Source organism: Passer domesticus, chromosome 1, assembly GCF_036417665.1.
Source record: "Passer domesticus isolate bPasDom1 chromosome 1, bPasDom1.hap1, whole genome shotgun sequence".
Taxonomy (NCBI): Eukaryota; Metazoa; Chordata; class Aves; order Passeriformes; family Passeridae; genus Passer; species Passer domesticus.
This window is the reverse complement of record NC_087474.1, coordinates 45,249,168-45,275,935: the sequence shown is the minus strand read 5'-3', so window position 1 is coordinate 45,275,935 and position 26,768 is coordinate 45,249,168. Positions and strand designations below refer to the sequence as shown.

General features: G+C 36.6%; 2 protein-coding genes across 8 annotated transcripts in view; one reads left to right on the top strand and one right to left on the bottom strand.

Annotated features, from left to right (window-relative positions):
* BBS9 (Bardet-Biedl syndrome 9) overlaps positions 1 to 279 on the bottom strand; it is a 286,276-nt gene extending 285,997 nt beyond the window's left edge. Inside the window, exon 1 of the mRNA XM_064417632.1 lies at positions 144 to 279. The gene's annotated coding sequence lies outside the window, so the exon portion shown is untranslated. The remainder of the gene's footprint in view (positions 1 to 143) is intronic.
* On the top strand, positions 269 to 26,768 carry NT5C3A (5'-nucleotidase, cytosolic IIIA). Of its 7 annotated transcripts, XM_064417948.1 has the most exons (12): positions 13,543 to 13,573; positions 13,964 to 14,070; positions 16,643 to 16,693; positions 20,901 to 20,999; positions 21,442 to 21,511; positions 22,206 to 22,252; positions 22,402 to 22,487; positions 22,745 to 22,834; positions 24,076 to 24,238; positions 24,579 to 24,779; positions 25,521 to 25,618; positions 26,661 to 26,768. In XM_064417948.1, exons 4-12 carry the CDS (start codon positions 20,901 to 20,903, stop codon positions 26,689 to 26,691), a joined length of 885 nt encoding a protein of 294 aa, XP_064274018.1. In that variant the 5' UTR covers positions 13,543 to 13,573; positions 13,964 to 14,070; positions 16,643 to 16,693; the 3' UTR covers positions 26,692 to 26,768. The 7 variants fall into 7 exon arrangements, with proteins under 7 accessions (XP_064273965.1, XP_064273975.1, XP_064273985.1 ...); XM_064417895.1 differs by lacking the exons at positions 13,543 to 13,573; positions 16,643 to 16,693 and adding an exon at positions 269 to 541; XM_064417927.1 differs by lacking the exons at positions 13,543 to 13,573; positions 16,643 to 16,693 and adding an exon at positions 428 to 567.

The following is a 26,768-nucleotide window of genomic DNA, read 5'->3' as shown; positions in this document are numbered from 1 at the left end:
AGGGGAGAGCTTGGGAAATGTAGTTTGGGAAGCGGCGCCATGGGCCGTTGGGCTCTCGCATTCCTCCTCTACTTGGGGGAGAAGAGCAAAGAGAAACATTTCTTTAGCTTTTTCTTAGAGGAGGAAAATAAAAAACAAACTACCCTAAGAGTTCGACGGCTTGCTCTTTTTCTTCTTCAAACCCCTCACGGGAACCTCTTGCTCTCGAGGCGCCCAGCTCCACCCGTGCGGCCACCCTTTCCCTCCCCCTTTTCCCTGTGGCGTGGTACGGCCGGCGAGGGGCCGGGACGGCGGGGAGCGTGCGGCGCTGTCGTTGCCGACCCGGCGGCCGCTCAGGGGGGACCCGCCGCGATCCCGCTCCTTCGCCCACACCGAAGGGCGCAGCCGCGCTTCCCCGCAGCGGCTCCCGGCGCCCCGGGAACTACTATCATGGACAGGACCGCCGTGGCCAAGATGGGAGCGGTGGCGAGCGCCAGCGTGTGCGCGCTGGTGGGCGGGGTGGTGCTGGCGCAGTACATCTTCACCATGAAGAAGAAGACGGGTAAGAAGACCAAGATCATCGAGATGGTACGTGGTAAGAGGCCGAGAGTCCCTCGGGCCCCGGACGCACGCCCTTCTCCTTGTCCTTCCTCTCCCACGGCGCCAGGCGGATATTCCGAGGGGATATCTGGAGGGGCAGAGGGGGGACCTTGAGCTCAGTTTGGGAATTCTGTAAGGACGGGCGCTGGAGGCAGGAGCAGCTGTTCCTTCCACCTCAGCGTGACCCACTGGCACGGAAAAGGTGCGTGTGGAAAGAAAGGGTCAGCGCCGCCCTGCCCGGCCCGGCCCATCGGTACCTGGAGGATACCTAGGTACCCGTGGGTCGTGGTGGTAATTTACAAGCCTGCTCGCAATTAGTGTAAAAGAAAAATGGACACGCACCCACACGTGTTCGACCATCTGTTGAAACTGGGAAGCACAGTCTGTTCACGCTTACTATAAAAGGAAGATGGAGCTCGCTCTCTCTAGCTGCCCTTGTTAAACTTGTTGTTTAGGAAATTGTTTATATATATGCTTATAAATAACCGGGTCATAAAAGATCGTAGTTTGGACAATGTGGTGATTATGTGGAAGTTCTTCAAATTTCGTGATTTGGACACTGCTGTTCCAAAGAACTGAACTAAACTCATCGAGGTACTTGATGTTAGCTAATGGGTATTTTGTGGTGTCCCCTGCTGAATTTTACTGAAAGCTCTGATGAATTTTTATGATTACACATGGAAACAGATTTTAGTAAGAGCTAGGATTCTGTAGGTAAATTGCGAGCTGCCCAAGTACTTACTTGGCCACGCATTGCCATGCTTGCCAGTGGAATTCATGCAGGGCATTTTGTGATAACGTGGTTCCAAAGAAGAATATTAACTTGAGTTTTTGCTAATTGTACAGACATTACTTACTGTTGAAAAAATTACTGTTTCTAGTCATCAGTCATGTCATCTGACAATTTGAACGGGAATGACTTGTTTTTAACTTTCTCCAAGCACAGTTCCAATGGCTTGTGGGAGAGCAGAAAGTTTGGATTGCCACTTTAGCTAGCAAACATCCTTAGTTCTAAAGATGCAGGTCTTCTTTCTTATGTAGTATTTTCCGTGGACACGTGTATTCAGGCTGTGCAATTTCCTTGAAGTAAGTGAAATAGTTACATAAACTTCATACCAAGGTGTTGAGTTTGTCAGGTATGGGCAAGAATGTGTACATGCGGTTTATTTGAATATGCTGCATTCTGAAGAACTTTCTTTCATCCACCAATGCAGATTTGATTCAATGTTTGTCACTTACAAAACACTGTATCAGTTTTATTTTATGACAAGAGAGACCTTGCTTTGAGCTGTGGAGGAGATGATGTTTTTTCCAGTCTGTAACTTATTGTTCCTTACCACCACCCTAAATTACACTAGTGCCTTATTGAAATGTATTTTCTTCCAATACCAGGCTGGTCTTCTGTGTCAGATTAAAGTTATGGGCTCATTCTTGTATTTTCAGCAGATTTTTTTGGTTCAAATTTTCTTTGGGGAACATTACACTGTAGTTTTATATCTACATTAGACTCAGAATTACCTTGATGTATAACTTTTATCAAAAGCAATAGGGAGCAGGCCTATTTACATCTTAGTTATGTGAATGAAATATTATTTCATTATAATTAACTATAGCAATTTTTTTTCTTAGTCAAAATAAATTTAGATGAATATAAAACCCAGTGTAAGTTTAAAAAAATACAGCTTTAAATGCTAAAAAGACAGGAACTTTTACAAATGAAATAGAATATCTATAAGACAAATTAATATCAAGGATTATGATGACAAGAATGTTTGTGGTGAAGAAAAGTGGAAAGGATTCTCCAGCATTGTGGAAAAGGGTAACCCTCTTTCCTTGTTGAATAATAAAATCAAGTAATTCTTAAATATCTAGTTCACATTTCAGTAGGTGAATTCCTTAAGCATACCAATTAGCCTGCTAGAGAAATTTAAGCTTAATGGAGACACCTTCAAATTGCTTCATCTTATTTGATAAAAAAGGCTTAAAATTAATCATTAAAATGTTAATGTTGTGTCTTCATCCACAGTGTGTAGTTTGCAAACAGGGAGTTTCCCTTAGGCACTCATGAATGTAGACAGAGTTACTTCAGCTCCACTTCTGAAGTAACAGAGGCATTAATAGTAATGCCCACATGAAGTTTCACTCTGTGTGGGAAGAAACAACTATCTCTCCAAGCCTTCTATTACTTTGCACAGCCACCTTGCCAATTCTTTGAAACTGTGTAAGTGTTTACACAATCAGGTGAAAGCAAAAGTTAGCCACAAGGTTGCTCACTGTAATTTAAAAAGATGGTTAACAATTAATTTGATTTTCACAGTAACTTTTTCTAAAATGTTTCAATGTTTCTAAAATGTTATTTTAGAAAAAGATGAAACCTCACAGTAATGTTCAGTCTTTTGGATTTTTCAAGCCACAAACAAGTTTGCAATTAAGGTGTGTATTCCTATACAGCAAATAGTTGTATTGCCAGTAGACTTCAATTTTTGATTATTTTTTGCTGAGCTTTTGATAAGCTCAGCAGAAAACAGGTGTTCACAAACTAGAGCGAAAAGCATTGCCTAAATCTTTCAAAAGCATTCACCTGTAAGCAGTAGCCCAAATTAATTAAAATATGGAGTTCACATAAGAAAAAAACTTCTCAGAGGAGTAACAGTATTTTTTGTTGTCTGTTTCATAAATACAGTTGTTAAAATCTTGGGGGTTTTTTCAGCAGCTCGTTCCTCACTCTTTGGTTTTGGAGCTTTTGATTGTGTTGTTTTTTGGGTTTGGTTTTTTTTTTGTTTGTTTGTTTGTTTGTTTTTTAATAGGAAACATAATAGAGCTTGTTGAAAACAGAATGGGAGAATACCTTAAACTAAGACTTCCTCTCTCAGGTTTGTTTTCCACAAAACTGGGAGAATGTGTAGTTACATTTGTCTATTTCTCCAATCTGCCCCTTAAGTGAGAGGTGTAATTACATGAAAAAGAGACTTTGTATCAAAGTTCAGCAACAACAAATTAAAATCAACTTCAAAGCAATTTCTCAGTTTACTGGAAACATTTCAGCCACTCAGCTGTCTCGGGACAGTGCACTTTTTATTGTGTTAAAGAAGGAAATAAATGCATGGATTTTTGCAGTATTAGAGTTCACCTGGAGGGAAATAAGGAAATTAATAAGAAGCAAGGCAACTGCTATTTATCTGTTTGCCTAAGAAATAAAGGAACATATTCTTTGAGTATAACTGTTAGAGGGGTTGAGGGGAGTGTATTTTTTTATTATTATAATTTTCTTTTACCTGGCAGTCTGTGGTGAGATTGTTTTCTTGTTTCATAGGGCATAAGAGCATTTGTGCCACAGATGAAGATACAACTGGCAGCAATCACACACCACTTCTTTATTCCTGTCTTGTTGCTCGTACTAGTTGTTATAGTAACTGTGACGTTGCTCTGGCAGGTTGACCTCCCAGTAGAGTAAAAAGCAGAGGAGTATGTAATATGTAGCATACATATTCAGGAATCCAAGTAGTTGGTATTTGCAACTCCTTCATATGTGCTTATGCCTATACAGAGCTGAAGAAGGGTTTGGGTCTGAGTAAACTGGAATCACTAAAAGGGGAATGGACTTTTAGTCCCTCTAATGATGCCTTTGCAGGACACTGTCACTGTGTATGCGCTCAAGAGCCATGCAGTGATATGATCCATTTGGAAATAATATTGTTTAAAAAGAATGGTACTGTGATGTATGAAACTAAGTAGTGAAAAGTAAAAGAACTCCTGAGACCTAATACCACTGCTAATACCTATTGACCTGTGACTGAGAGCCCTTACATTACTACAGTATTAGAATAATTTTTAGATTATTGCTAACATTTTAAAACCAAGTTGAATTTGGCATGAGTACTGGAGATGCTGTATAAATATTTCTGTAAACCTTGGGTTTTGTTTAGACTGTACTCCTCAATAGGCAAATCAACTGGCAGTGGTAGACACCAATTACTAAAACAAGGTTGTTTTGCCCACATGCTGTTTGCAGAGATAATCATAATATATGGCACCTAGATAATGCATGATACCAGGCTGCCTAATGTAAGCCACTGTGCATCATATAAGTCACCTAACATGTGGCTTGAAAAACAAGTTTTCACAGGGCAGGAAAAACCCTAATATTATGCATGTTGATACAACCTGGATATTAGTAATAGGTTACATTCTCACTGTAAAATAATTCAGTTAGCAATTTAGGAAGTTTGTATCCCAGGAGAATAAAAATTGACTGAATTCAATTGTTTTCTCCTCTCACTGTCAAAATAATGTACATACTAATATTTTACTTCATTTAGTATAGTAAGCTGATCCTACAATGTAGCTATCTGTTTCAGAAGTAGGTTTTAATTTTCTGAAATTGCTCCTGCCTGCATTGTGTTTTGTTGTTTTGTTTTTTTTTAATTCAGTAGGTCTTGAAACCTACATTCTTACAAGGGATGGGTATAGGAAGATTAATTAAATCTGTAATTCTGCATTAGTTTCTTTAGAATTCATTTATGCAAATTATAATAGTTATCAAAAACATACTGATGATCTGTACGTGAAAACTTGAGTTCCAAGTAGCCAGTGTAGACATGTCAGGATACAAAATGGATTGTAGGTATAGGCTCAAAAGAGCTTGTTTGCAGCTTTCTTGTATCTTTCATGTAAAGTCTTTCTCCAAGACAGAAAAGCAATCTTTCAGTTACTCATTCTGCTCTGAAATATATTTACCGTTTTATAAATGCTTGCTATGTGTTAAGTTGTATTTTTAAGTGATTTTTCTCTTGTTTGTGATAACTAATTTTTGCCAGTTGAGCTATAATGGCAGCTGTTCTATTAAACTCTTTTTACAGCTTAAAACCAATAGCAAATACTGCAAGTCTTAAACATGTTTACCTGTAACTGTCAAACAATATAAACAGTAATAAGGGATTTTTTAGTTTTTAGCCTGAATACACATTCATTACAAATCTGTTCATATTATGAATTAAAGTTGCATATCATTCCAATTCAGTATTGAGTTAACAAGAACTATCAGCTTTTATAGAAAGTATCTAAACTGATTAATGTAAGAATTCTAGAGACCCAGGGTATGGATCCATGCATTTATGAGTCGGAGAATACTAGCAGTGAATTCAATAGCAACGTACCTGTAAATGTAAAAACATCACAATTTATGTAAGTCTGGACTGGAAACTTGCAAAGTGCCTGAACTTTTGAAGTTCTTGCTTTAAAAAAAAAAAAAGAAAAAAAGAAAAGAAAAAAGAAAAAAAAACAAAACACCACAGCTGCCTTTTACCTTTTATTTTCACTAGTATGAATTACATCATGCATGCAAAATACATATTCCTTTCTGTGTTGGCTCGTTCACGCCATCAGCCACCACTCTTCCCTCCATGTGTGCATACACAGGTGTATTTTGTGCAGGTGAACTACCGTGTACTCTTCACCTCCTCCAAGGGTTATTACTGGAGAGAGCTCAAGGACAACGCTAGAAGAGAAGCAGCCTGTTAGCTTTCAGTGCCGTGTTTTGGTGCGTTTGTCGGAGATTGGTTTTCGCGGTGAAGGTCGCGCTGAGCTGCGGCAGGCGGCTCGGACAGCAGGTGGCGCTGGCCGAGTCTGAGGCGATGGCCGCCCTTCTCAAGGAGCCTGTCCCTCAGGGAATGCTGGCCCACAGCGATGGCTTCTCCCGGCCGCCGCCCCGCTGCGGTCGGACGCGTGCAGCGGCGCTGCTCCTGCTGCCCCGGGCCCACAGCAGCAGCCAGCCTCTGCTGCCTGGCAAGTGCTCAGCGCTAAGCACAGCTGAGAGGCAGGAACACCTCACAGCTATTCTTCCTGGCTTCCTTTCCTAACCACTGCGCAGGGATAGAAGGCCAGATAAAACTGGGCAAGAGAGTCGTTTATATTGTCATGGAGGATGTGTAAAATGAAAGCTAGGGCGTGAAATCTGACTGGCAGCACTCATCTGCAGCGACGGCTTCTTCCTGGGCAGTCTTCATACTGCTCTCATCTTGACCAGTTGCTGGATGTCACTCTCTTTCTCCAATCCAAAAGGCATCAATCACCAGGGATCAGCTGCTGTAAAACATCACAGAACTTATGACTGCAGAAGGCAACATTTTAGTTCCGTGGCTATCATGCAGCAGCTTGACGGGCAATGTGCCATTAAAATGGAATCTGTGGCTGTTTTGTTAGTCAACTTTTTCTTAAGTTATTTGTGGGGAGCTTCTGATTGTTCAAGAAAAAAAAAATCAGTGTCCATTAAAAGCCCACAGAATTTTTTTAATTTGCCTAATCATCAAGAGTGCTTTATATAAATGCCAAAAAAAAAAGAGAAGGCATTTTTCAGTACAAGTGGACATATGTTTAAGATTGCAGCACACAGGTCAAAGAAGACACCGTGTTTAAATACTAAAAGTAACTATAATATTTTCATTCACTAATACCTCGAAATAATCAAGAATTGCACTGACTTACCTCAGAAGATAATTACAAAAATAATTTTAAACAACAATTTCTCTAAGTTATAGCAACAATACCTGTTGCTGGAAGGAAATGTGGCTCCTACTTCCATACATCTCAATATTTTTTAAAATAATTTATTTTCTTTATTTCATTTTATTTCATTTTGAAAAGGCTGGGGTAAAGCCCAGACTTGGACAATTAAATGTCTGAAAACAGACTTCCAGACTTCCTGAGATGGGTTTGCCACCAAGAAAATTCCTGTTCAAATGTGCTTGTTCTTACTTGTTTCCCACTCATTAACTGTAATTTCCTTCCTGCACTCCTTTATAAAGATTTGTTTGTCTGCTCTTCAAATTGGATCACTGAAATAATCCAAGTTTATTTGTGGTTTAGTTTTTTTTTTACCTAGGAGTTGTTTTGTTCCATCTTAATCTGAATGAATATCACTGAAATGTTCCATTAATCTTGTTCCCTTAAATCTTTCCCTCTTTGTCAGAAACTTACTAGTTATCAGACCAAAAATATGATTTTTTCACTCAGCAGCTGTTATTGCAGCACTTACTATTATCAGCTGTATCTGCCTTTGCAGTGAGTATCACTGATGGGTAAGCCTTAGTTTGGTCTGCACAATTCCGTGGAAAAATTTTATGTGAAACTGAAGGGTAGGAATTAGTACAGAGCAGTAGCACTATTGGTACTTTAGCAGTAGTAGAGTGCAAAGAATGGTAGTGGTTTTGAACACTTCCAGAAAGCAAGTACACAGAGATACAAGAAATATGGCATCCAAGTGCATGTTTGAATGGATTCAGCAGTGAGAAACTACCATAAAGCAATGAAATGTTGAGTTAAAGCAATCCTTCATGCCTCAAGTCATGATGCTTCTGCCTGTTACCTTTAAAAGGAATGTTTGGTAGTTGTATTTCATCTTTCGATTTAATGGAATTTTTTTCAATAACTTTTAAAAAGAGTTTGTAGTCAAAGAGAACCTAACAGTTAAAAACTTCATTAGTCTCAATATGTAATTTAATTAGAATATTATATTAGCACTCAATTCTTCCATGTAGTGTCTGGTAATGTATTGTAGATTAAACTTTGTCCTGCTGACTTTGCTTTCAAACTGAGTCCCACAACTCCACTATTCAAGGGTCAGAGTTTATTTGATCTAGATACAGCATTCTTAGGCTTAGTGAAAAAAAATCTAAGCTGATTTTTTTTTTCTTAGAATCAGATAAGAGAAGAAGAAAATCAGCAGCAACTGCTTCAGTCCAAGCCTTGGCCTTAATGCAAATTCCATTCTAGATAGTGTTACATAGGAAGCTTCTAGGGAAACAGGCATTTGTTTAAGTTCTTTCAATGCATGTCCGTGTAGATATATACAGGATATTTAATTATAGAAGGTATACATGTGAATGTACAGTTTGGGGAGAAAATAGTATGGCTCATGAAAATGACCTTATTATGCAAGGTGAGCTTTTGCATACCTGATAGCTAATTAAGAATTAATCATTTGTAAATGTACCACAGTATATTTACATACTGCCAGTTATTAGAATTCTATGCTGTTTCCCTAGATATTTTGAAGAAGGATTATTTGCACTAGCAGCCTCACCTATAAGCATTCTTTAAGAAAGCTTTAGATTCTCTATAATGTAGGAAAATGGATCTTTCAGACAGGCAGACTCCAACATACTCCATAGCAGTATTAAAGGAAAATGAGAGTACCACTCAAATCAAAAAATCTTATATTTCAAAAATGAATTTTCTGTATCTGTGTTCTCAGAAGAAGAACTGGCAAGAAAAAGGAAGGATGGAGTTAAAACCAGAGCCTTTTCCAGTTCTAATTGATTCCATGTAGGGTAGAGAAATCAGAAGTGGTTTTGGTATTTAAGCTCCAAGTTTGTAATGGATTTATAAAGATTGTATCCAGAAAGCTCTGGTAAGAATAGTGAAATGTATGTATGAAGGCCAAGAAAAAAGCCTCCATTTTCTCCTGCTGACAATGAAAGGGTGTTACAGCCTTGAGTTCTTCTTTCAATCCTGGTGCTTTAGAAGCTATTTTTAAAATTTAAGTGTAATGTGATAAATTGTATTGATCTGAACTTGCTTACATTTAGAATATTTTTATATTGTTTTTTTCACAAGAGCAGGAGAGAAGCAATGAAGATTTAAAAACCCATCAGTTTAAATTTGGCTAGGTAGTTGTGGTATTTTCAAGATACGTATTAGAAATGCCTGTAGATCTCTTCATCATTTCCAGATACTCACTGATAACTAAATAATACATACCTTTTCTTTTAGCCTGCCAGTTACAGAGGTTAAATCTCTCCACAGTGAGGGAATGGCAGCTAAGCACAAAGATTAGTGATTCCCCTAATATACCATCACAGAAAAAAATGCCTATCCTGAGCTGTATTCATTCACCCCAGAACTGTTCTATGTGTTTTGTACCTCCTATATCCTCTCAGACTAAATTCTTGCCCGAACTGGTAATTGAGAGGATCACATGAAATACTGGAAATGTAGATTCTCATTATTATTAGTTCTTCATTTGCTTGTAAGATCCAAAATGTCTGTTGATCTATCACCGACAGAAATCTCTTCTTTTAGAATGATTTTGTAAGCACAAGAAGAAGCTGCGTAAGAGACAATGATGCTGCAATATCTTTTATTCTCTCATCAGAGAAATGTATTAAACAGAAGAAATGCTTAAGGAGTTGTTTTCGTGTGTGTGTGTTGACATTAAGCTTTGTGTTGAGTATAGCCATAAATGATCAGACTATTAGATGATCACCAGTTTTCCCATGATCTGTAAAGAAAGCTGGATCTCTGATCAGATCAAGAAAATCTCTATTAAAAAAGTTGTTGAGTATGGTTTGTGATACCATTCAGGTTAAGAGCCTCACCTTCTTAGCATATGCCATCTCTGGATTCATCACAATTGGTTGAATTCAGTCTTTAATATGTTCTTAGCACTTTTTCATAACATGTGCTGTTCAAGCTCTTTCTTTTTGGAATTGCTTACACTCCTTACAAGCGATCTTTATGACAGACACACACTTTCATACACAAATCATAGTTCTTTGCATCATACCAACTGTAAATAAGGCTGGCATGGGTTTTTACACCAAACCTGTACTGCAAAGATAAGTGGTATCCAAAATTCCTGCAAGGCAACCTTCTAAACCTTTATGTACCCCAGCTTCATCAAACTGACCATTGATCTTACTTTCCTTGTAATTGTCACAAATATAAAAAGCTATTCCTGGAACCATTATGCTGCTCATTAACTCAGTTCACTAGGGCATGAATAATAATTATGTTTGAATACAGTAGGGTTGTATTGGTTCCTTTCTTCTGCTTGGTCTTGGAACTTAAGTACCAAGGTTCAGGTACCTTTCCGTGTCTCATGAGGTCATATCAAGTAGGCTGCTTTGGAAAATATGTACTAAGTAAACTTATTACAAAAGCAAAATTAGGCAACAAATACAGGTCTTTAATGTTTAAAATTGATCCCTACAATAAAGCAAGGTATTTCTCAAGTAAAGTCGAGCAATGTACTAAATATATGGGGGTATATTCAAAAGTTGTTCAGTTGTGGTAGGGTCCCTAAACAAGAATAAAAGCTAGTAAGTCCATGAAAAGACACTAGCTAATGTTTACACCAAAAATTCCATCACCTTACACAGGATTCAATCAATGTTGTAGGAGACATTCTAAAAAGCTATGACCTCTTTCTTGATCTTTAAAAAGTTTATGTCAGTTTAGTTGAAGTATTCCATTTATTAGTTAAAGAAAAAGCTCAGCTTACTTGCTTAGGCAATATACCTCGGCTAATTCTTTCCACAAATGGATGCAACTTAGGTCACGGGTGTGGAAGGACTGGTAGAACCAGCTTTTCTTTGCTTTAGACTAAAACTTGCAGTGCTTCATATTCGAGAGCATCCCCTATAAACCAAGTTCACCTAACACACGAGCATATGAAGTTGAACCTTTTCCCAGTCTTATATAAATTATAAATCATCTAGTGTTTTCAGTGTTGTTCTTTTTTTCCTCTCTCTCTCTTTTTCTGCGTAGAGTATTCTGTAGTCAAGATATGGCCCTCAGCCAAAGAGAAAATGTTAAAATAGAATCTATCTGTTGAAATAACTACACCTCTTCAGTTTGTGGTTCTTAAAATATATTGAAATGACCTTCCAGATTTCGAGAGTAGAAATGTCTTGCTGTAGTTTATTTCTCTCTCTATGAAAAAATCAGTGTTCATTTTAACTCCTCTTTTACCACACATTAAACACTGTAAACAAAATGCTCAACAGACTCAAATCAGCAGTAACAGAATGTGGTTAGTAGGAGCTGTGGTAATTAAAGTGTTATACACAAAGATTTTTTAGAGTTGCAAAGACAGTCTTGTTTTGTAGATGAGAAGTTTCATGTGTGGCATTTTCATTAGAGTGAAAGTACACTGTTGATAAAGATAGAGTAGATGTTTTTCTAAGAATTAGGTGTTGGCTGTATTAATGTTTACAGAAATTTTGCTCATGCCATTTTCTAGGGCTTTCACTAAAACTGTAATAATTAATTTAAATTGCTTTCCAATTAGTCTGGTATACCAAAAACAGTCTGTTAGAGTTGGACTTAATTTCTGTAACTCTTCTTTTTTTAATCTTTATAATAATTAATAAAATAATTTTTTTAAAAACCACCTTGTTTTTCTTTCCCCAGCTTTCTGAAAGGGAAACTAGCTTTCTTTAGATTCTTGGCAGCTCAAAGGCAGGTTCTTTGCAAACTGAATGTATCAAGTGATGTCTTACCTGAACTATATGATTCATCTAGCAATTGTATTTTACTTCATTGTTTGTAACATTTTTTTTAACATTGGAAATCTAGCAGGGACATAAGCTCATTGTGCAAATAATTTGTATTTATTCAAGACACTGCACTGTACATACGTTTCCCAAACATTATTATAAAAATATTAATGAAAAGCATGCTGCATATATTAAAATACTATGAAGGGTAAAATTCTCTGAATGTTACCTGTTACAACAGTATGCAAATGCTATAAGAAGTAGTTTAGTGGTAGCTACAAATCCTGGCAATACCAATGCCAGCTAAGTTCAATTTACTGTATACAGTCTTTGCAGGGATTATGTTATATTTTGAACATATCTTTCAAACTCTTTCACTGCTTTAGGAAAGTAATCTGCTTCATGTTAAAGCAGACTTTAACACGTACATTTCAGGGGATCTTGGATAAGTGTTGATTAAAGTTGCATGTTTTGTATTAGCTCAAGTATTCACTTCAGTTGTTTTGTTGGCTCAAAACAGAGAACACGTCTGAAAACAAAATGAAAGTGCACATGTAGGTCAGATACACTGAGGAATCCTGATAAACTACATAGTAGCCTATAGTTGGAATGTAGACACAAAACATACGGATCTACTGTATCATTCAGAAAGTCTGTTGGGTTTTCTTTTTTTAGTGTAGAAAGCACACTGTCCTTCAAAGGAAATTTTCATAACTAATGAATTTCTAGAGTCCTGCTGTTGTTGGGGATTTTTTATAGCATTACAGGTTTTGTACATGCTACACTTGTAACCTGCCCTTGCTTCAGCTCTGACAATTACACTGGTCACATTAGTGGCCATGTATGAATTGGTCTGATGTTGGTGGTTAGTCCTGGCATCCTGAAACAGGGATCATAAACCTGAGGTTGAACATGAGTTATGGGGCAGTAATAGAGAAGCTTGCACTGCTGCTAAGCAATAGTCAGCTTTGCGTGACACTGGCATTTACACAACTTCAAAATGTAAAATACAATTAGACAATAGTTTTTTCATCCCCTCACTCTAAAAAACATTTCTTTTTAATCCATCTTCTGTCACCTAGTTATGGTCTTTGATCAGGCAGCATGCCTAATGACAAACTTCTAAAACTATGTAGAGTTGCCTTGTCTCTCAAAAATCCTGACAAACAAGGCTCCTTGATTTCCTGTTTCAGTATCACACAGATAATTACAGCCAAAACAAAGATTCATTAATTCAGTTGCTCCTTCTACATGAATAGATGTGTGCTACTTAGTAAACATTAATGAAACCATGTCAATGAAGCTCTAAGAAATTTGTGGCACTGCAACAGGAAATCCTAAAATACTTGGAAAGATTTTATAAAGGGGCTAAAAAGTAACGAAGTAGTAAACTTCTGCTTTGCACAACAACTGCCTTCCTCTGTTAGAGCAGCCCAAATTTGCCTGCTGCATCCATGAAAGCTGTTCATTCAGTGAAGGTCAAAGGTTTTGTTGTTGGTGAAGCAGCTGATGATCTGTAAGCCCGTCGGCTGTACTGCTGAGCATAACAAACTGCTGTGCATTGCTGACGTGCGTCACAGGACCCTGGGGTTTTGCACGGGGATTAGTCAGGCTGTATTTGGAAACGCCCTCAACTGCACCCTGTGCTGCTATATTAGTGTGTCTCAAGCAAGAGGAATTTTCTTTTGCTTCTGCAGCTGCTCCTGCAAAACCCTCTGGTAAGTGTGCGCAGCTTCTGTCAGCAGTATTGACTGTCTTCTTGCCTGTGTTTTTAAGCCAAGGTTATAAGATGAGGGCTTACTTACAGTTGTTAATTATGACTGTGAAAAAAACCTAAAAAACTGTATTTTTAAATTAAAAAATTGGTAGCATAGAATGAGCAACAGCATCAAAAGAATAAATATACTTAGTGGTTTTCATTGAAAAACTCAGCTTAAATGTTCCTCTCCTTTTAACTATGTATCAGACTATTCTGAAGTCTTGGTATTTTCACAGTGATGTCGCTATGTACCATGCATGTTGGCTTTTATTTTGTACAGCAGGAATAGAAAGACCACATAATATAGCAGACCAATTCTTAAAAGGATTTGGTTGGTTTTTGTTGGCAGCCTGCATGCAAGCCCTGCATCTCTGGACTCTGCTTGCCACCTATGCTGTTGCAGTAGGACAAAATCAAGGACAGAAGAATCAGGAGTGCCCTAAGCTCAACGCACAGGTACTCTCCTTTAAAAACACAAGAGGAAATGCTGTTGTCATGTTTTCTGTGAAAGCATTCTCTCCAAATTTTTATAAGGGGTTTTTTTTCCAAATTCGGTATCAGAATCCAGCACAATAAGTATAATAATATGTAAATAAATAAACACAGTAAACCAGGAAAAATTCTTTTTAGTGTGCACCCTATTCCATGTCTTAAAATAGCTTAAGCAGTGAACCCACTTTCAGTTATTTCATATAACCTGTGCTGGGTATCTAGTTTTACAGCATGTTATCAAGGAACTTTGAAGATACTTAGTGTTCTGTTGTTTCATTCCCATAATAACTGCTTTTTAACTAAGTAGTCCTAAGGCTATTTCTTGGCAGAACTACTAAAATAGTAATTTGGTAATTACTAGTTACTAAGGATTTCTTACCATATTTGAGCTTGCATCATCTGAATATAAAATGTATTTTGGTTTTGGGAATTATAAATTAGTGAGTCTCTGTCCTGAGCTCAGATTATGCTAGAAGAGTGCATGATAACTAGTGAAGTTCTCCTGACCACCTGCACATAATGGAGTGACTGATGTGATTACACTCATGTCCAGTACCTTTTGATCTTCCTCTCTAAAATATAAGCCTACTAACAGCTGGAGCAGCTAAGAGGGACCTCTGTTGCACTCATGGGCCAGAATTCAAGTTGTCTGAATTATAGGCAGTCTTGCTATATATATGTATGAGCATAAGCATATGGAGGAAAAAGATCCCCACAGTGTCATTCTGTGGATTTTGTTATGGCTCCCTCACTTCTTGCAACTCAAATGTTGCAAGCAGCAGAAATTACATGGAGAAGCTTGTATGCTTTTCAGACTTTTTTTGTAAGCTTTTTTTTCTAGAACAAGTAATGTTCTGTAATAATAGCAAAAAAGAAAAAAAATAATTGGAAAATAGCATGTAAATTAAGGAATATGCCCAATTTCTTTATATTTTTACCAAACTGTTACTTTCTTCCACCAAGAACACCAAAACAAATTTTCTGCAGTTTCTGGGTATCTAATTTCACAGCTATCACTGCTGCCATGCCCTGCCTTTTTTGGTACATGTCCATAAGTAAATATATGTGATAGCTAGTCTGAGACCTTGAAATTGGACATCTGCAGTTCCCAAAATAAATGTCATTTAGTCTTGGTTTATGCTCTTGTACCTGGAAGCTGTCACCGTAGATTAGAATAAAATTTACAAATAATTTTCCCCTAGCCAGTTTATCAGTTTGATTTCCATTTGCCTTGCTCAGAAATAACATGGATAGCTCTCTCTCCTTGCCAGCCCACTCTTGTGTGTTCTCCCTATCAAAAGATAACAGGTTTGAAACCTAGTCTAGTCTAAGGCAGGCTTACCAGCAAAGTAGGAAAATATAAATTTTGTTATACTTGAAATTCACATCCTGTCAATAGCATTACAGCCAGATCTTTATTTAGATCTTATTTATTATCCTGTCCCTTTCATGATATTATGGTAATCTGAAATTTTGTGGAATATTTTTAATGCATTTTCAAGTGTGAGAACAGTTCTTCCTGTGATTCAGAGTTACTGACATCTAATGAATTACTCTGTCAATCAGTGAGATTTATAGAGAAGTTCTCTTAAAATTTTGTCCACATATAATCCAGGGTGTTTTCTTAGCAATGATTTGGTTTTCGGGAGGCTTCCATTCTAGATGAGTCTTTATAAAATAAGAAAACTTGGTATTTGCCAAGTAGTGTAGGCTTACAGGGTATCAGTATAAAAATACTCTGCACCGGTTTTTTATGTCCTTCGTCAAAGCTTTACTTAGCAGACTTATGATGACAACCTCCTACAGTTTGAGTTAGTGCTTGTAATATTTCAGGCTCTGTGTCTAGAGTTGGTTGTGAAATGAGCCATATCTCTATGTAGTTAAGATAGCAAGTAATTCATCAACTCATCCTTCCCTACTTAAAATTACTGACAGTGAACACAAAAGGTCACTCAGTTGTCCTTTATATGGAGGGTTTTTTGGGTTTTTGGTTTTTTTTAAATTTTTGTGTTAATCATCAGGACTTGTTTTACTGGGTAGGGGGAGGAAAGTAACTGCTGTACCTCCAACACTCAGTAGATTGAAAAATTCAGTATAATCCTAGCTCCAGAACATGACATTACTCCTTGTGGACACAATCAGTTTTTAATTTCCTGGGATACTTAATTGGAAATGTCTACAATGGCAGCTGTAAATTCACTTAGATCACTAAAGTGAGTGAATGACAGGTCTTATCACCAGCTCCTGTTTTATAATCAAATTGACACAGCTTGTACTTAGATTCACGCTGCCTCACATACTAAGAAGACAACTTATGTACTAAGCAGCACCTGGATAATAAAAGCAGTTATTTTGCACTTCTGTTATCCAGTTGTATATAAGAAACTTAATTTCAAAACTAGAATTGAATATTTGTCTTTTGGCAAATACTTCTCTTTATTTAACCCAGCTACCCATATGCATGTCTCATGTACTAAATAGATTTGTAATTTTCAGAATTGTCCTTGTTGTAAATGACCCATTCTGTGGTTTGTAGGACTGGGGGATTTCCAAACCTGCGTGAATCCATTACTGTTCATTCCTCAAGGTATGACCATAACATTCTTAGCTACAAAATAATTTCCTACATCCTTATTCCAGTTACCTGCTATCACAAATAAGCAGATAATTGTTTTATTTTTCATAAATCCAACTAAGCTCATCCTCTAAAATAATATTTTTCAGTTTTGTTCTTCCTTCTCTCAAAGGCTCCTAAAAAATATCAGAGACTGGAAACTAAAATGTATGTGTGGCCAGCGTATATGCCAACCACAAATTACCTTTGGAAGCTGTCATACATATCTTTTAAGACACACCAGCCTCTGAGCTATTCAGTAGCATATAAATGCTCTTGGTAAGAAAGCAAAACTCTTCTCACACTTTTATAATATGACAGAATAAATAGGGGCACTTAAGTGATTTAACATTATGTACTTTCAGATGTCACAATGAATTTTTAATTCCTTTTCCTGGGCTTATGTAATTTAGTTCTGTATGTAGAAGCTCCTGGTTCTGAAAAGCTTTCTTGGCTTGATTAAGTGCTGTGGAGATTTTTGGTTAGCTGCTTCTCTATCTGTGCTTATCCCAGTCAACTGGTGCATCAGAATTTTGGGAGGTTTATGTGCACACTGAGTTGACTGCTAGAATTTTCTTAAACAGTAAATAGAAACACAAATTTTATCAAATTGACCGAACTTTTCTCCCTTTGCTCTTTCATCTGAGCAGTTCTTTCCAACGAGAATCTGCTTTTCTCTTTAACTGTGAAGAATGGCAAATATGCAACAACGAAACAACAGCTAAACTGGGCAGAAGTGTAAAACATTGGAAGAGACAGTTTGCTAGAAAATTGGTGGCTGCAGTTTGAGTTTCATTTACCCAGTCCTTAGACAGTTTCATTTACTTCTACTATGATAATGATAAAGAATAAATAAAAGAATTGCTACTTAATGTTCGGTTGCAAATATTAATACAAGGAACTAGTGATAGGAAAAGTGGCTATTTTGTCTAACCATATTTGTCTGAGGCTTTATCAGATGTCATGCCTGTAATGTAGACTTGTTTTTTCCTCTGAGAGTGCCTGTGAGACTGAAAATGTCTGGGTTATACTTGCTGCAGAAGACTTTCTCTCACCCCTAAATTAAAATACTCTTCAACTAATTTGTGTGCAAAAATGAAGAGTGTGTTAGAAATAAATCAGTTTATAAACTGATCTTGAGTATGAGTTTACAACATCAAAGCAGGAAGCTTTCATCATACTTAAAATCTTAAGCAATTTCTTGTTTAACATGATCTACAAAAGTGTTTACCAAGATTTTTCCTCAGGTTGTTTCAAAAACTTACGAAAGGGCTCAGTCTGAAATGAAACAGTACCAAACAATCCAATTGTCCTCATCCAGTCTCTTCCTCTGATCTCTCCATCTACCCCAACATCTGTTTAAATTAGTTGTATTAGGAAATCTGTTGCTTAGTATCTAAGTAAACCAAATAATGCTTAACTACTTCTTTAAAAAGCATGCATTTAGACTTCACTGTTTGATTTTTGCACTCCAAATCTAAAAATACATATATAATTTGCTGAAAGTTAAAGGAATTAGATTAGTCAATTTGCAGTACAAAAATTACCAAGTCAAAGTGCTTTGTGCGTCATTATAAAGAATATTGTATATGCAGAAAAAAGTAGAAAGCTTACTTTTGTTTACCAGTACATATACAAAAGAAATACCATAAAGCACTTTTAAAGAGTTACAGATTATTGATATTTTGTTTTGTGAAGCTAGATGTGGTGCTAATTGTGAATAAATAAATGCTTTGTTAAAGGTATATCTCTAAAGATTAGTGAATTCTTTAGTGGATATTATTCAGGAGTTCTATTTCTTGTCAACACTCCTTAGGTTTCTCAATGACTCCCAGCCTGAGAAGTAGCTGAGAGCTGGAAGTCAACCCTGATGTACTTTTTGTGGCTTTGCTGTGCTAAAAGAAGTAGTGGCAAGACACTGCAACAACACAAGGAACTTAGGGATATTGGCTTAGGAGATACCACTTTTACAGAAAAAGTCTGCCAAAGGATCAGATTCTTCCAATCAAAGTGAAATTAATAGAGTTTGTTTCTTTATGAGATTTATAAAGCAAAGAAGTAGTGAATACCCTGTTCAGGATAGAATTTTTGACAAGATACTGTGGTATAGGTGAAACTTTTTTGAATGGGTAAAAAACTTGGAAATTTATCAGAGACTCATGATTAGAGTTCTAGAAGGAGTTCTGTTTTCAGTTCTCAGCAGTTCCTTTGAGGATATCAGCCAGAAAGTAGCAGTAAGCACAGTGGGGATTTAGAATTATTTGTTTTACTGAAAGATAGTAGCATTGACATGGAAGAAAAGATACAATCCAGGAATATTAAATATAAAATGTAACACTTTGCACAAATACCTGTTTCTTTCTAGGAGTCATTTTGAAGAATATTTGGTCATTACCAACTGAATTTGAGTCATTCTCACCATAGTACTGCTAACACAGAGCATGCATTTTAATGTTCATGCAAAGATGCTACCTGAAGACAAGGGCCAAAGGGGCCCTTAAGCCAAGGCTGCATCAGAGCAGAGCAGAAAAGTTTTACCCACAGTCATGGACGCTGTGTTGGAAAAACAATGTGGTTCAATTGGGTGGGCCAAGACAACATCAAGAATTATCAGAGATTTAGAAAATTGTGTTCTGCAAAAGAAGATTGAAGAACACTGGGGTTTTACATTCAGGCAGAAGGGAAAAATTTATCCAGTGAGTGTCTGAGAAAAAGAACACTTCTCTCCAAGATTAATGACTTGAAATTACAGTAAGGAAGATTAGACATTAAGCAAACTTTTCTAAACATACAGGTAGTTGAGGAATATGTGAGTGGGGGTTTTGAACAAAGAGTTAGATGAGCTTCTGCTCATCTGATAAGGATGTAGCTGCAATGTTTTACTCCCACCTGAGAACAGAGTGGACTAGAGCTGAAATTTCAAGGTATGTCTGGATCCTTCTTGTGTCTGGCATACAAGTGTCATTTCCCTTACAAAAACATGTTTGCATACCTTAAAATGGCACCTGTTTTTACGTGATAACCAAATTGCAATTTGACTTCAAGCTGGCTGTTGCTAATGAGTAAAAGACTTACTAGCATCAAGAGCCGGAACAAAGAGTTCTGCATGGCTTACTGACAGTTGGTGATACAAGAACTCTGGGTCCAGAAATAGAATTTCCCCCCCACCTTTTTTTTTTTTCATTAGCTCATTGCAGCACAGATTACATGCTAGCTACAAGAAAAGGAAGGTTGAAGGATCAGATTGTTAAAAATGTAATTCCTAACATTTTATAATCTCTGAAGTTTTATAAACAGAAAATAAAGCTTGCTATATAAAGGCCTGTTTAGACAAATTGCAAAAGTCTGATGTCTTTTTTTTAGAATGGGTCCATACATGATTATAAAGGAAACAAATACATGCTACATTGGGAAGTTCCTGTAAATAAATAGTTCTTCTACCATTCTGCAAGTTTGAGGATAAACTCTTAGAGTAAACAGAGGCTTGGGGAATTGTTTGGGGAAGAATGGGGTTTTGTGGGTTTGAGAGTTGTTTTTTTTTGTTTTACACCAAATTCTTCATTTATCATAACATTCAAGAAATATACTTCATCCAAAAGGAGTATATAGTGTGATATTGTGTTATTTCAAAAGTGTGCCATGAAATAGGTAGTGGCAGCAATTGATGGACTGGCTAGGGAGGAGGGATTACTGCACAGCCTTGTTGTATTGAAGTACTCAGTTGATATTCATTCAGTATTCTCAAGGAAGCAATAGATGTCTTCTTTATCTCTGTTGATACTTTAAGGGCATATTAATTGCAAAGAGGGTTAAGTTTTAAGATTTATCATCTCCTAGTGACATATCTCAATCACAAGATGATCCCATATGTCCTGTTCCTACATATCTCCTTTTTTTCCTACAAATACAATGACCTTTTCTGAGTGTCATCTTATTGAATAAAGTGATATCAGGAAAGGCAATGAAAACAGATGTTGTAAGCAAACAGAACAGTATGCAGTCATTGATTAATACATCCAGAGTATTTTCTGCTTCTTCTTACTCTTGTCTTTCTGTCCTGACCATGTCTTGATGTCACATGAAACTGTAGATGCAGATCTTCCAACCTGATGGACAGCAGCTATTGCCTAGGAGTTTTCCTCTGCAAGTGTATTTATGTCTTTGTTCTTACTCTTCATAGATGCCAGAATTTCAGAAGAAGACTGTCCATATTAAGGACCCAGCAAGAGTAGAGGAGATTATTTGTGGCCTCATCAAAGGTGGAGCTGCCAAACTTCAGGTAAAGATGCAAAGAGTTTAGAATAAAAACAACTGTGGGATTGTTACTCTATGCCAAAAAATTTAAGCATATCTATATATATGTAATAGAATTCAACCTTCAAGAAATCTCCAGAACTTAGACATGTTAACTCTTAATAGTCTTTATTGATTCAACTGTAATTCAGCCAGAGACTGGTTAAGTAAATGACTTTAAGCATAGCAGCTTAGTAATTTCAGAAAATATTCTCAGCAAAGGAATAAGAAAAATAGTTTTGTTAGAAAAAACATTACTCTTCTGGGATGTGCTAGCTTCCATGACAATGGCTCAATAGAATAGGGAGGCTTCTGTGACACACATGCTACTCAGCTGCAGCTATTGTTGATAGTTCAGAATTTCTAGCCATTCTTTATTTTGTTCCTCCATGTTGTAAGACAGTTTTGCTTTTTCTTTCCTTAAATAGATTATTACAGATTTTGATATGACATTAAGTAGATTTTCCTACAATGGAAAAAGATGTCCAACTTGTCATAGTGAGTACTTTTTTTTTTTTAATACAGATTAATTTGTTTGCTCCTTTTAGTTTTTCCTATATTTTCATTTTCTATTCAATTTATTTCCAAATGAGATTTTATATTGACTTGTTACCTAATCTGTACATTCTACTGACAGAGTATTCTAGTGACTGTGGTTTTTATGTGTATATATATATATATTAATCAAAATCTGTGAATTAAATCAGATAAGTTGCCATTCATAATTAAAACATTAAGTTTTGAATTCTCAGATGTTAGTGGCTAAATATGGTATGGTTGACTTTTGTTTTTGAAGAACCCATCATAGTCCTGACACCTGCAAGAACCAGATTGTAAACTCCTTAGAATTCTTGGCAATTTTGTCCTTATGCTATAGTCTTTTGGAACAAACAAGGAGAAGTGGGAACTCTAAAACATATAGGATACCTCAGGATGATTTCAAAAACAATTAAATCTCAAGAAACGGATACAAAAGCTTGTAACTGACCTTGTAAATCAGAGATGAAGGGAAGGGTATCTTTATATTTATGAAGAAAAATGTGCTTTTTGCTGGTTACTGGTAAGAAAAGTTCTGAGGAAGCATATTGGTATGTCACCAGACATTGTCATCTGTGCCATTTACAATGTTGTAGAGCAAAGTAAAAGAAATGTATCATCTTGTTTAACTGTCTTTTTTTCACCCCTTTCCCAGACATCATTGATAACTCTAAGATCATCACAGATGAATGTCGGAAAAAGGTAAACGAAAAACCTACATTTGGTTTGTTATACAGACATCTGTCATTATTCCCTGACAAGAGTGTTATTTTGATTGCTTAGACCAAACACCAATGTATTTTATAATTATAATTATATTAAACATCTGATGGGGATTTTTTTCCCTTTAGTTATTGCAGCTGAAAGAAACTTACTATGCCATTGAAATTGATCCAGCTCTCACCATTGAAGAGAAATACCCATATATGGTAGAATGGTAAGAGACACCTCCTATTTTCACATTGTATTAATATTAGATATAGTAAGTTTTTAAAAGGAAATTAATGGCAGTACTTAGCTTTAAGTTATCATATTAACTGAATTGATCTCTTAAAATTTTGTACAACTGGTTTTGTTTTGCTCTTAATCTGAATAAGCAAGAATTAACCATAGAGGATGCTTTTCATCATGAAATTTAGTGAAAGTTGATCCTTTGTAAGCAACATTCAACCCATTTTTTTGTTTATGTTCTAGGTACCATAAATCTCATGCACTGCTCATTGAACAAGGCTTACAGAAGGACAAGTTTGCAGAAATTGTAAGGGAATCTGATGTTATGCTGAAGTAAGTTCCTTTTGATTTGAATTATATCTGTTTCAGAGCATTTTCTGTAGATTTTTCCTGAGTGTTGGGGGAGGAAAAAAAAAAGAAAAGGGAAATTAAAAAACCCACACATGTGCATGAGAATGTGACACCTTAACCTTGGACTACATTGAGCTCTCCATGCTCCCATTTAATTGGTGTGCTGTACCTAAATGCAGACAATAATCTCACTGTATAAAGCAGAGATTTTGAACTTGTTTTAGTCCCTTCTCTACAACCTTAATTTCTGTAGACTTTGAAATACTCTTTAAATTGCACTGGTAATCATTTTTTTAAGAGCAATGTGAAATGTAACTTAATACCTTTGAGAAACACTTCAGAAACATGTTTCATATGTTGTATTAAATATTGCTCTCCCTCTATGGCTGAAGGCAAGTTTAAAAGACAGCAAAATCCTTGTTCAAAATGTGCTGTGGCTTCCATCTCTTTGAAAGCCCTCTAGAACTGTCTGTAACTTTTGGAATACTGAAACAGGATGTTAGAACTTAAATTGCGGAAGTATTTGTTTATAACATTCACTGAATCCTTATTTTCTGTACAACATACAAGCACCCAGTCTCTGCCTATTTGAAAGCCTAAGTCCCTGTTGTTTGAATCTTCATCCACAAGCTAAAATTCTTGCCAGAACATTCACAATACTTTTTTAAAATGTAAAATTCTACCAGTCTGTGTCTGTTTGGAGAAAGCATATAGACATGATATTGTCTTGTTCCTGGAATGCTATACATGGGGTACTGAATACTAAAAAACTTTTGGGAGAGAGCAACAATAAATGTTTTCAAGATTTAAAAACAAAATTTTTTTTATGGTAATGACCCTATAGAAAGCCACATATTTAAGCGAGGAAGATTGAAAAGAGATGTACAGCTTGATAGTAGCTAGAGTGAGCTCTAATTGCTTGTTCTGGAGTACCTAGGGAGGGGGAAGTGTTTTTAAATCTTTAAAACATGATTAGATGTTTTGAGGGCAGAAATTATACAGACCAATACTAAACAGCTTGATGCAGAAGTTTCTTGCAAACATGCCTTGTATTAGGTTGGTGGTTCTTGCTGACCTGAAAAGGTGAGGTAAAAGAAATGCAGTAAAGTGCTCAGGAAATATTAATTCATTTCCAAAGACAATGTGATTTTTTCCTACAAGCTGGGACTTTTCTTGGCTTTCTTTATTTGAGATTTGATTTGTATTTTCATTCTGTGTTGCAGGGAAGGGTATGAGAACTTCTTTGATAAGCTCAGTGAACATAATATTCCTGTGTTCATATTTTCTGCTGGGATTGGTGACATTCTTGAGGAAGTAATCCACCAGGCTGGGGTCTACCATTCTAACGTCAAAGTGGTTTCCAACTTCATGGATTTTGATGAAAATGTATGTATGAGATAACACATTCTTATCAAACATGTTTGAAAAATACCACACTGTTAGTGGTATTTACTATGTATTTATGCACACTACAAGACAGACATATATAAATATATATATATATATAGAGATAGGTATATACACTCCTCCAAGCAGAGAATCACTGTCTGCCTGCTCTTAACTGTGCTGTCACAGCCCTGACATTACTCTAAATTAATTTATCTTGTTCATCATCACAGATTATGTAGCTCAGTCTTGGCTCAACAGTAACATCACCTCTTTCATTCTACATTCTGTCCTGCCTGAATGGTACCAGAAATAACTTCAGTGTTGCTTTTTTCAATAGGGAATATTAAAAGGATTTAAAGGAGAATTGATTCATGTTTACAACAAACATGATGGTGCCTTGAAGAACACAGAGTACTTCAAACAGCTAAAAGACAACAGCAATATCATACTGCTGGGTGATTCTCAAGGAGACTTGAGTATGGCAGATGGAGTAGCAAATGTTGAGCACATTCTTAAGATTGGCTATCTCAATGATAAAGTAAGTAGCCTTACATAACCTTGTAAGCTTTGAATGAAGCACTGGGAGTTAGAAACAGGTTCGTTATAACGTGGTTCAGATATCAAACAGAGTGTTTAGCCTATACTTGGGTTGACATTTCAAACATTTTTTCATGGATTTTTTTCTAACCAATAAGCTCAGAGCCACAGGTATATATTGCCCTGGTTTTTGTACAGAACTACTTCCAAGTAGGTGCTTCCTAGATAAGTAAAATTCAGAGGCTATAAAAATTAATTCTCTTAAATTCCTGTGGCTCCTCCTCCTTTCAGTACTGAATTGATAAATGAGAAAAATTATAATCTTGCAAATAACAAATCCAGGCAATCTCTCCTCTTTTCTCTTTACTTCTTGGGGTTTTTAAGTGACACTCAACTGATTATTTGCTAATGTTCATTATAATGAACATCCATTTGCACTGACAAGAGAGAAAACTTCATTTTTATATTTCTCCCTGCCCTTCCAGAGCTAGTTCTTCTTTCAGTATCTCTATGTGTGAGATCCTGGAATAAACATGAGGTATTATGTCCTGGAAGGCACTTTAGGTCAGGCCACTCCTACTCTGTCCTCCTGTGGAATTCACTTGTAGGAGTGACACATTATGTGCATGGCTCATTCCCAGAATTTGGTGGAAAGCTTGGGCAATATTTTAGTGACAAAAACACTTTCAATAATTAATTCTGTAACTAAGAGGGTATTTCTCTTTATCCCTTCTGCAATTAGGTAGATGAGCTTTTGGAAAAATACATGGACTCTTATGATATTGTCTTGGTGAAAGATGAATCCCTGGAAGTTGCCAACTCCATTCTACAGAAAATCCTGTAAATTGCAGTCTCAAGTCACTCCATTCCTTCCAGGAGGCAACTGGACAGAAGAGCACACATGTGCTATCTTAGATGTGTTTATTATTAATTTACAGAACTGTTTGATTTAATTTAAAACTTTTATCTTCATTTTGGTATTATGGAATATATATTGTATCAATTACCAACTACAAGCTCCTTTTATTGCAATTACACTGTTCTTTATTGTCTCACACTCCTGTTATAACGAGATCTAAATTGGATTTATAGATGTGATAAACTGCTGCTGATGGGATACTGTGGTTCACTGTCCTTTTTAATCAGGCCTTTCGGAGCAGCATTTTAGAAAACGTGGCTATTTTGTACAATTGAAGGTGTAAATACTCTGTAAAGAGAGTGTGCATTTGTTGCCTTTTCAAAGACATTTCAGTCTCAGCTGTACTTTGAAGGATCTTACTCATATGCTACATAATTTCACACTAGTTTTTCATACATATATTTTTCATCAGTAAAAATGCTTTTATTCACCCAATTCAGGCAAAGTGTTTCTTTTTCATTCTGTATCCATACTGTTTCTTCATCCTCTGTGAAATGGGAAGAATGTTTTAAGTTAGTGTGTCTGAGATAAATTTTCTCATCTTTGTAACAACAGATAGTTTCACAAGCTGATAATCCACAGCCTGCCCTGCAATGACCAGGCTGCTCACAGTCCCATCCAACCTGACCTTGGATGTTTCCAGGGATGGGGCATCTTCCACCACGCTGGGTGACCTGTGCCATTTTCACCACCCTCACCACAAAAAAATCTTCTGAAAGCTTTTCCCCTGTACTGAGCACATTACAGCACCTCTCAGCATTGTGTACAGAGTACAGCTTAATACAGCCACAATTTCAGAAGCTTGCTCAGATATGTTGTAGCATGAGTTAAAGATGATGTTGTGACCCTGCTCCTGTGAGGTCTGGGCTGTACTGAATCTGTTCATTAATAAAAGAGAGCAAATCATGCAACTCCCCTAATGTGCAATATAATCATTGTTCCCCTTTGCTTTCTTTTATACAGAGCAGAAACTGTGCCACCTTCCGTTCCCTGAGGAACTGTAATGAAAATGTGGGAGATTTTAGATCTGCATTCTTTTCCACCAGAATTAAAACACATATCAAGAAATGG

Excerpts from the sequence above, each read along its gene's own strand:
- NT5C3A (XM_064417895.1), top strand. The coding sequence starts at position 430 with ATGGACAGGACCGCCGTGGCCAAGATGGGAGCGGTGGCGAGCGCCAGC. Across the intron at positions 22,488-22,744 it reads TACCCATATATGGTAGAATG|GTACCATAAATCTCATGCAC; the intron begins GTAAGAGACACC and ends TTTATGTTCTAG. Across the intron at positions 24,239-24,578 it reads TCATGGATTTTGATGAAAAT|GGAATATTAAAAGGATTTAA; the intron begins GTATGTATGAGA and ends TTTTTTCAATAG.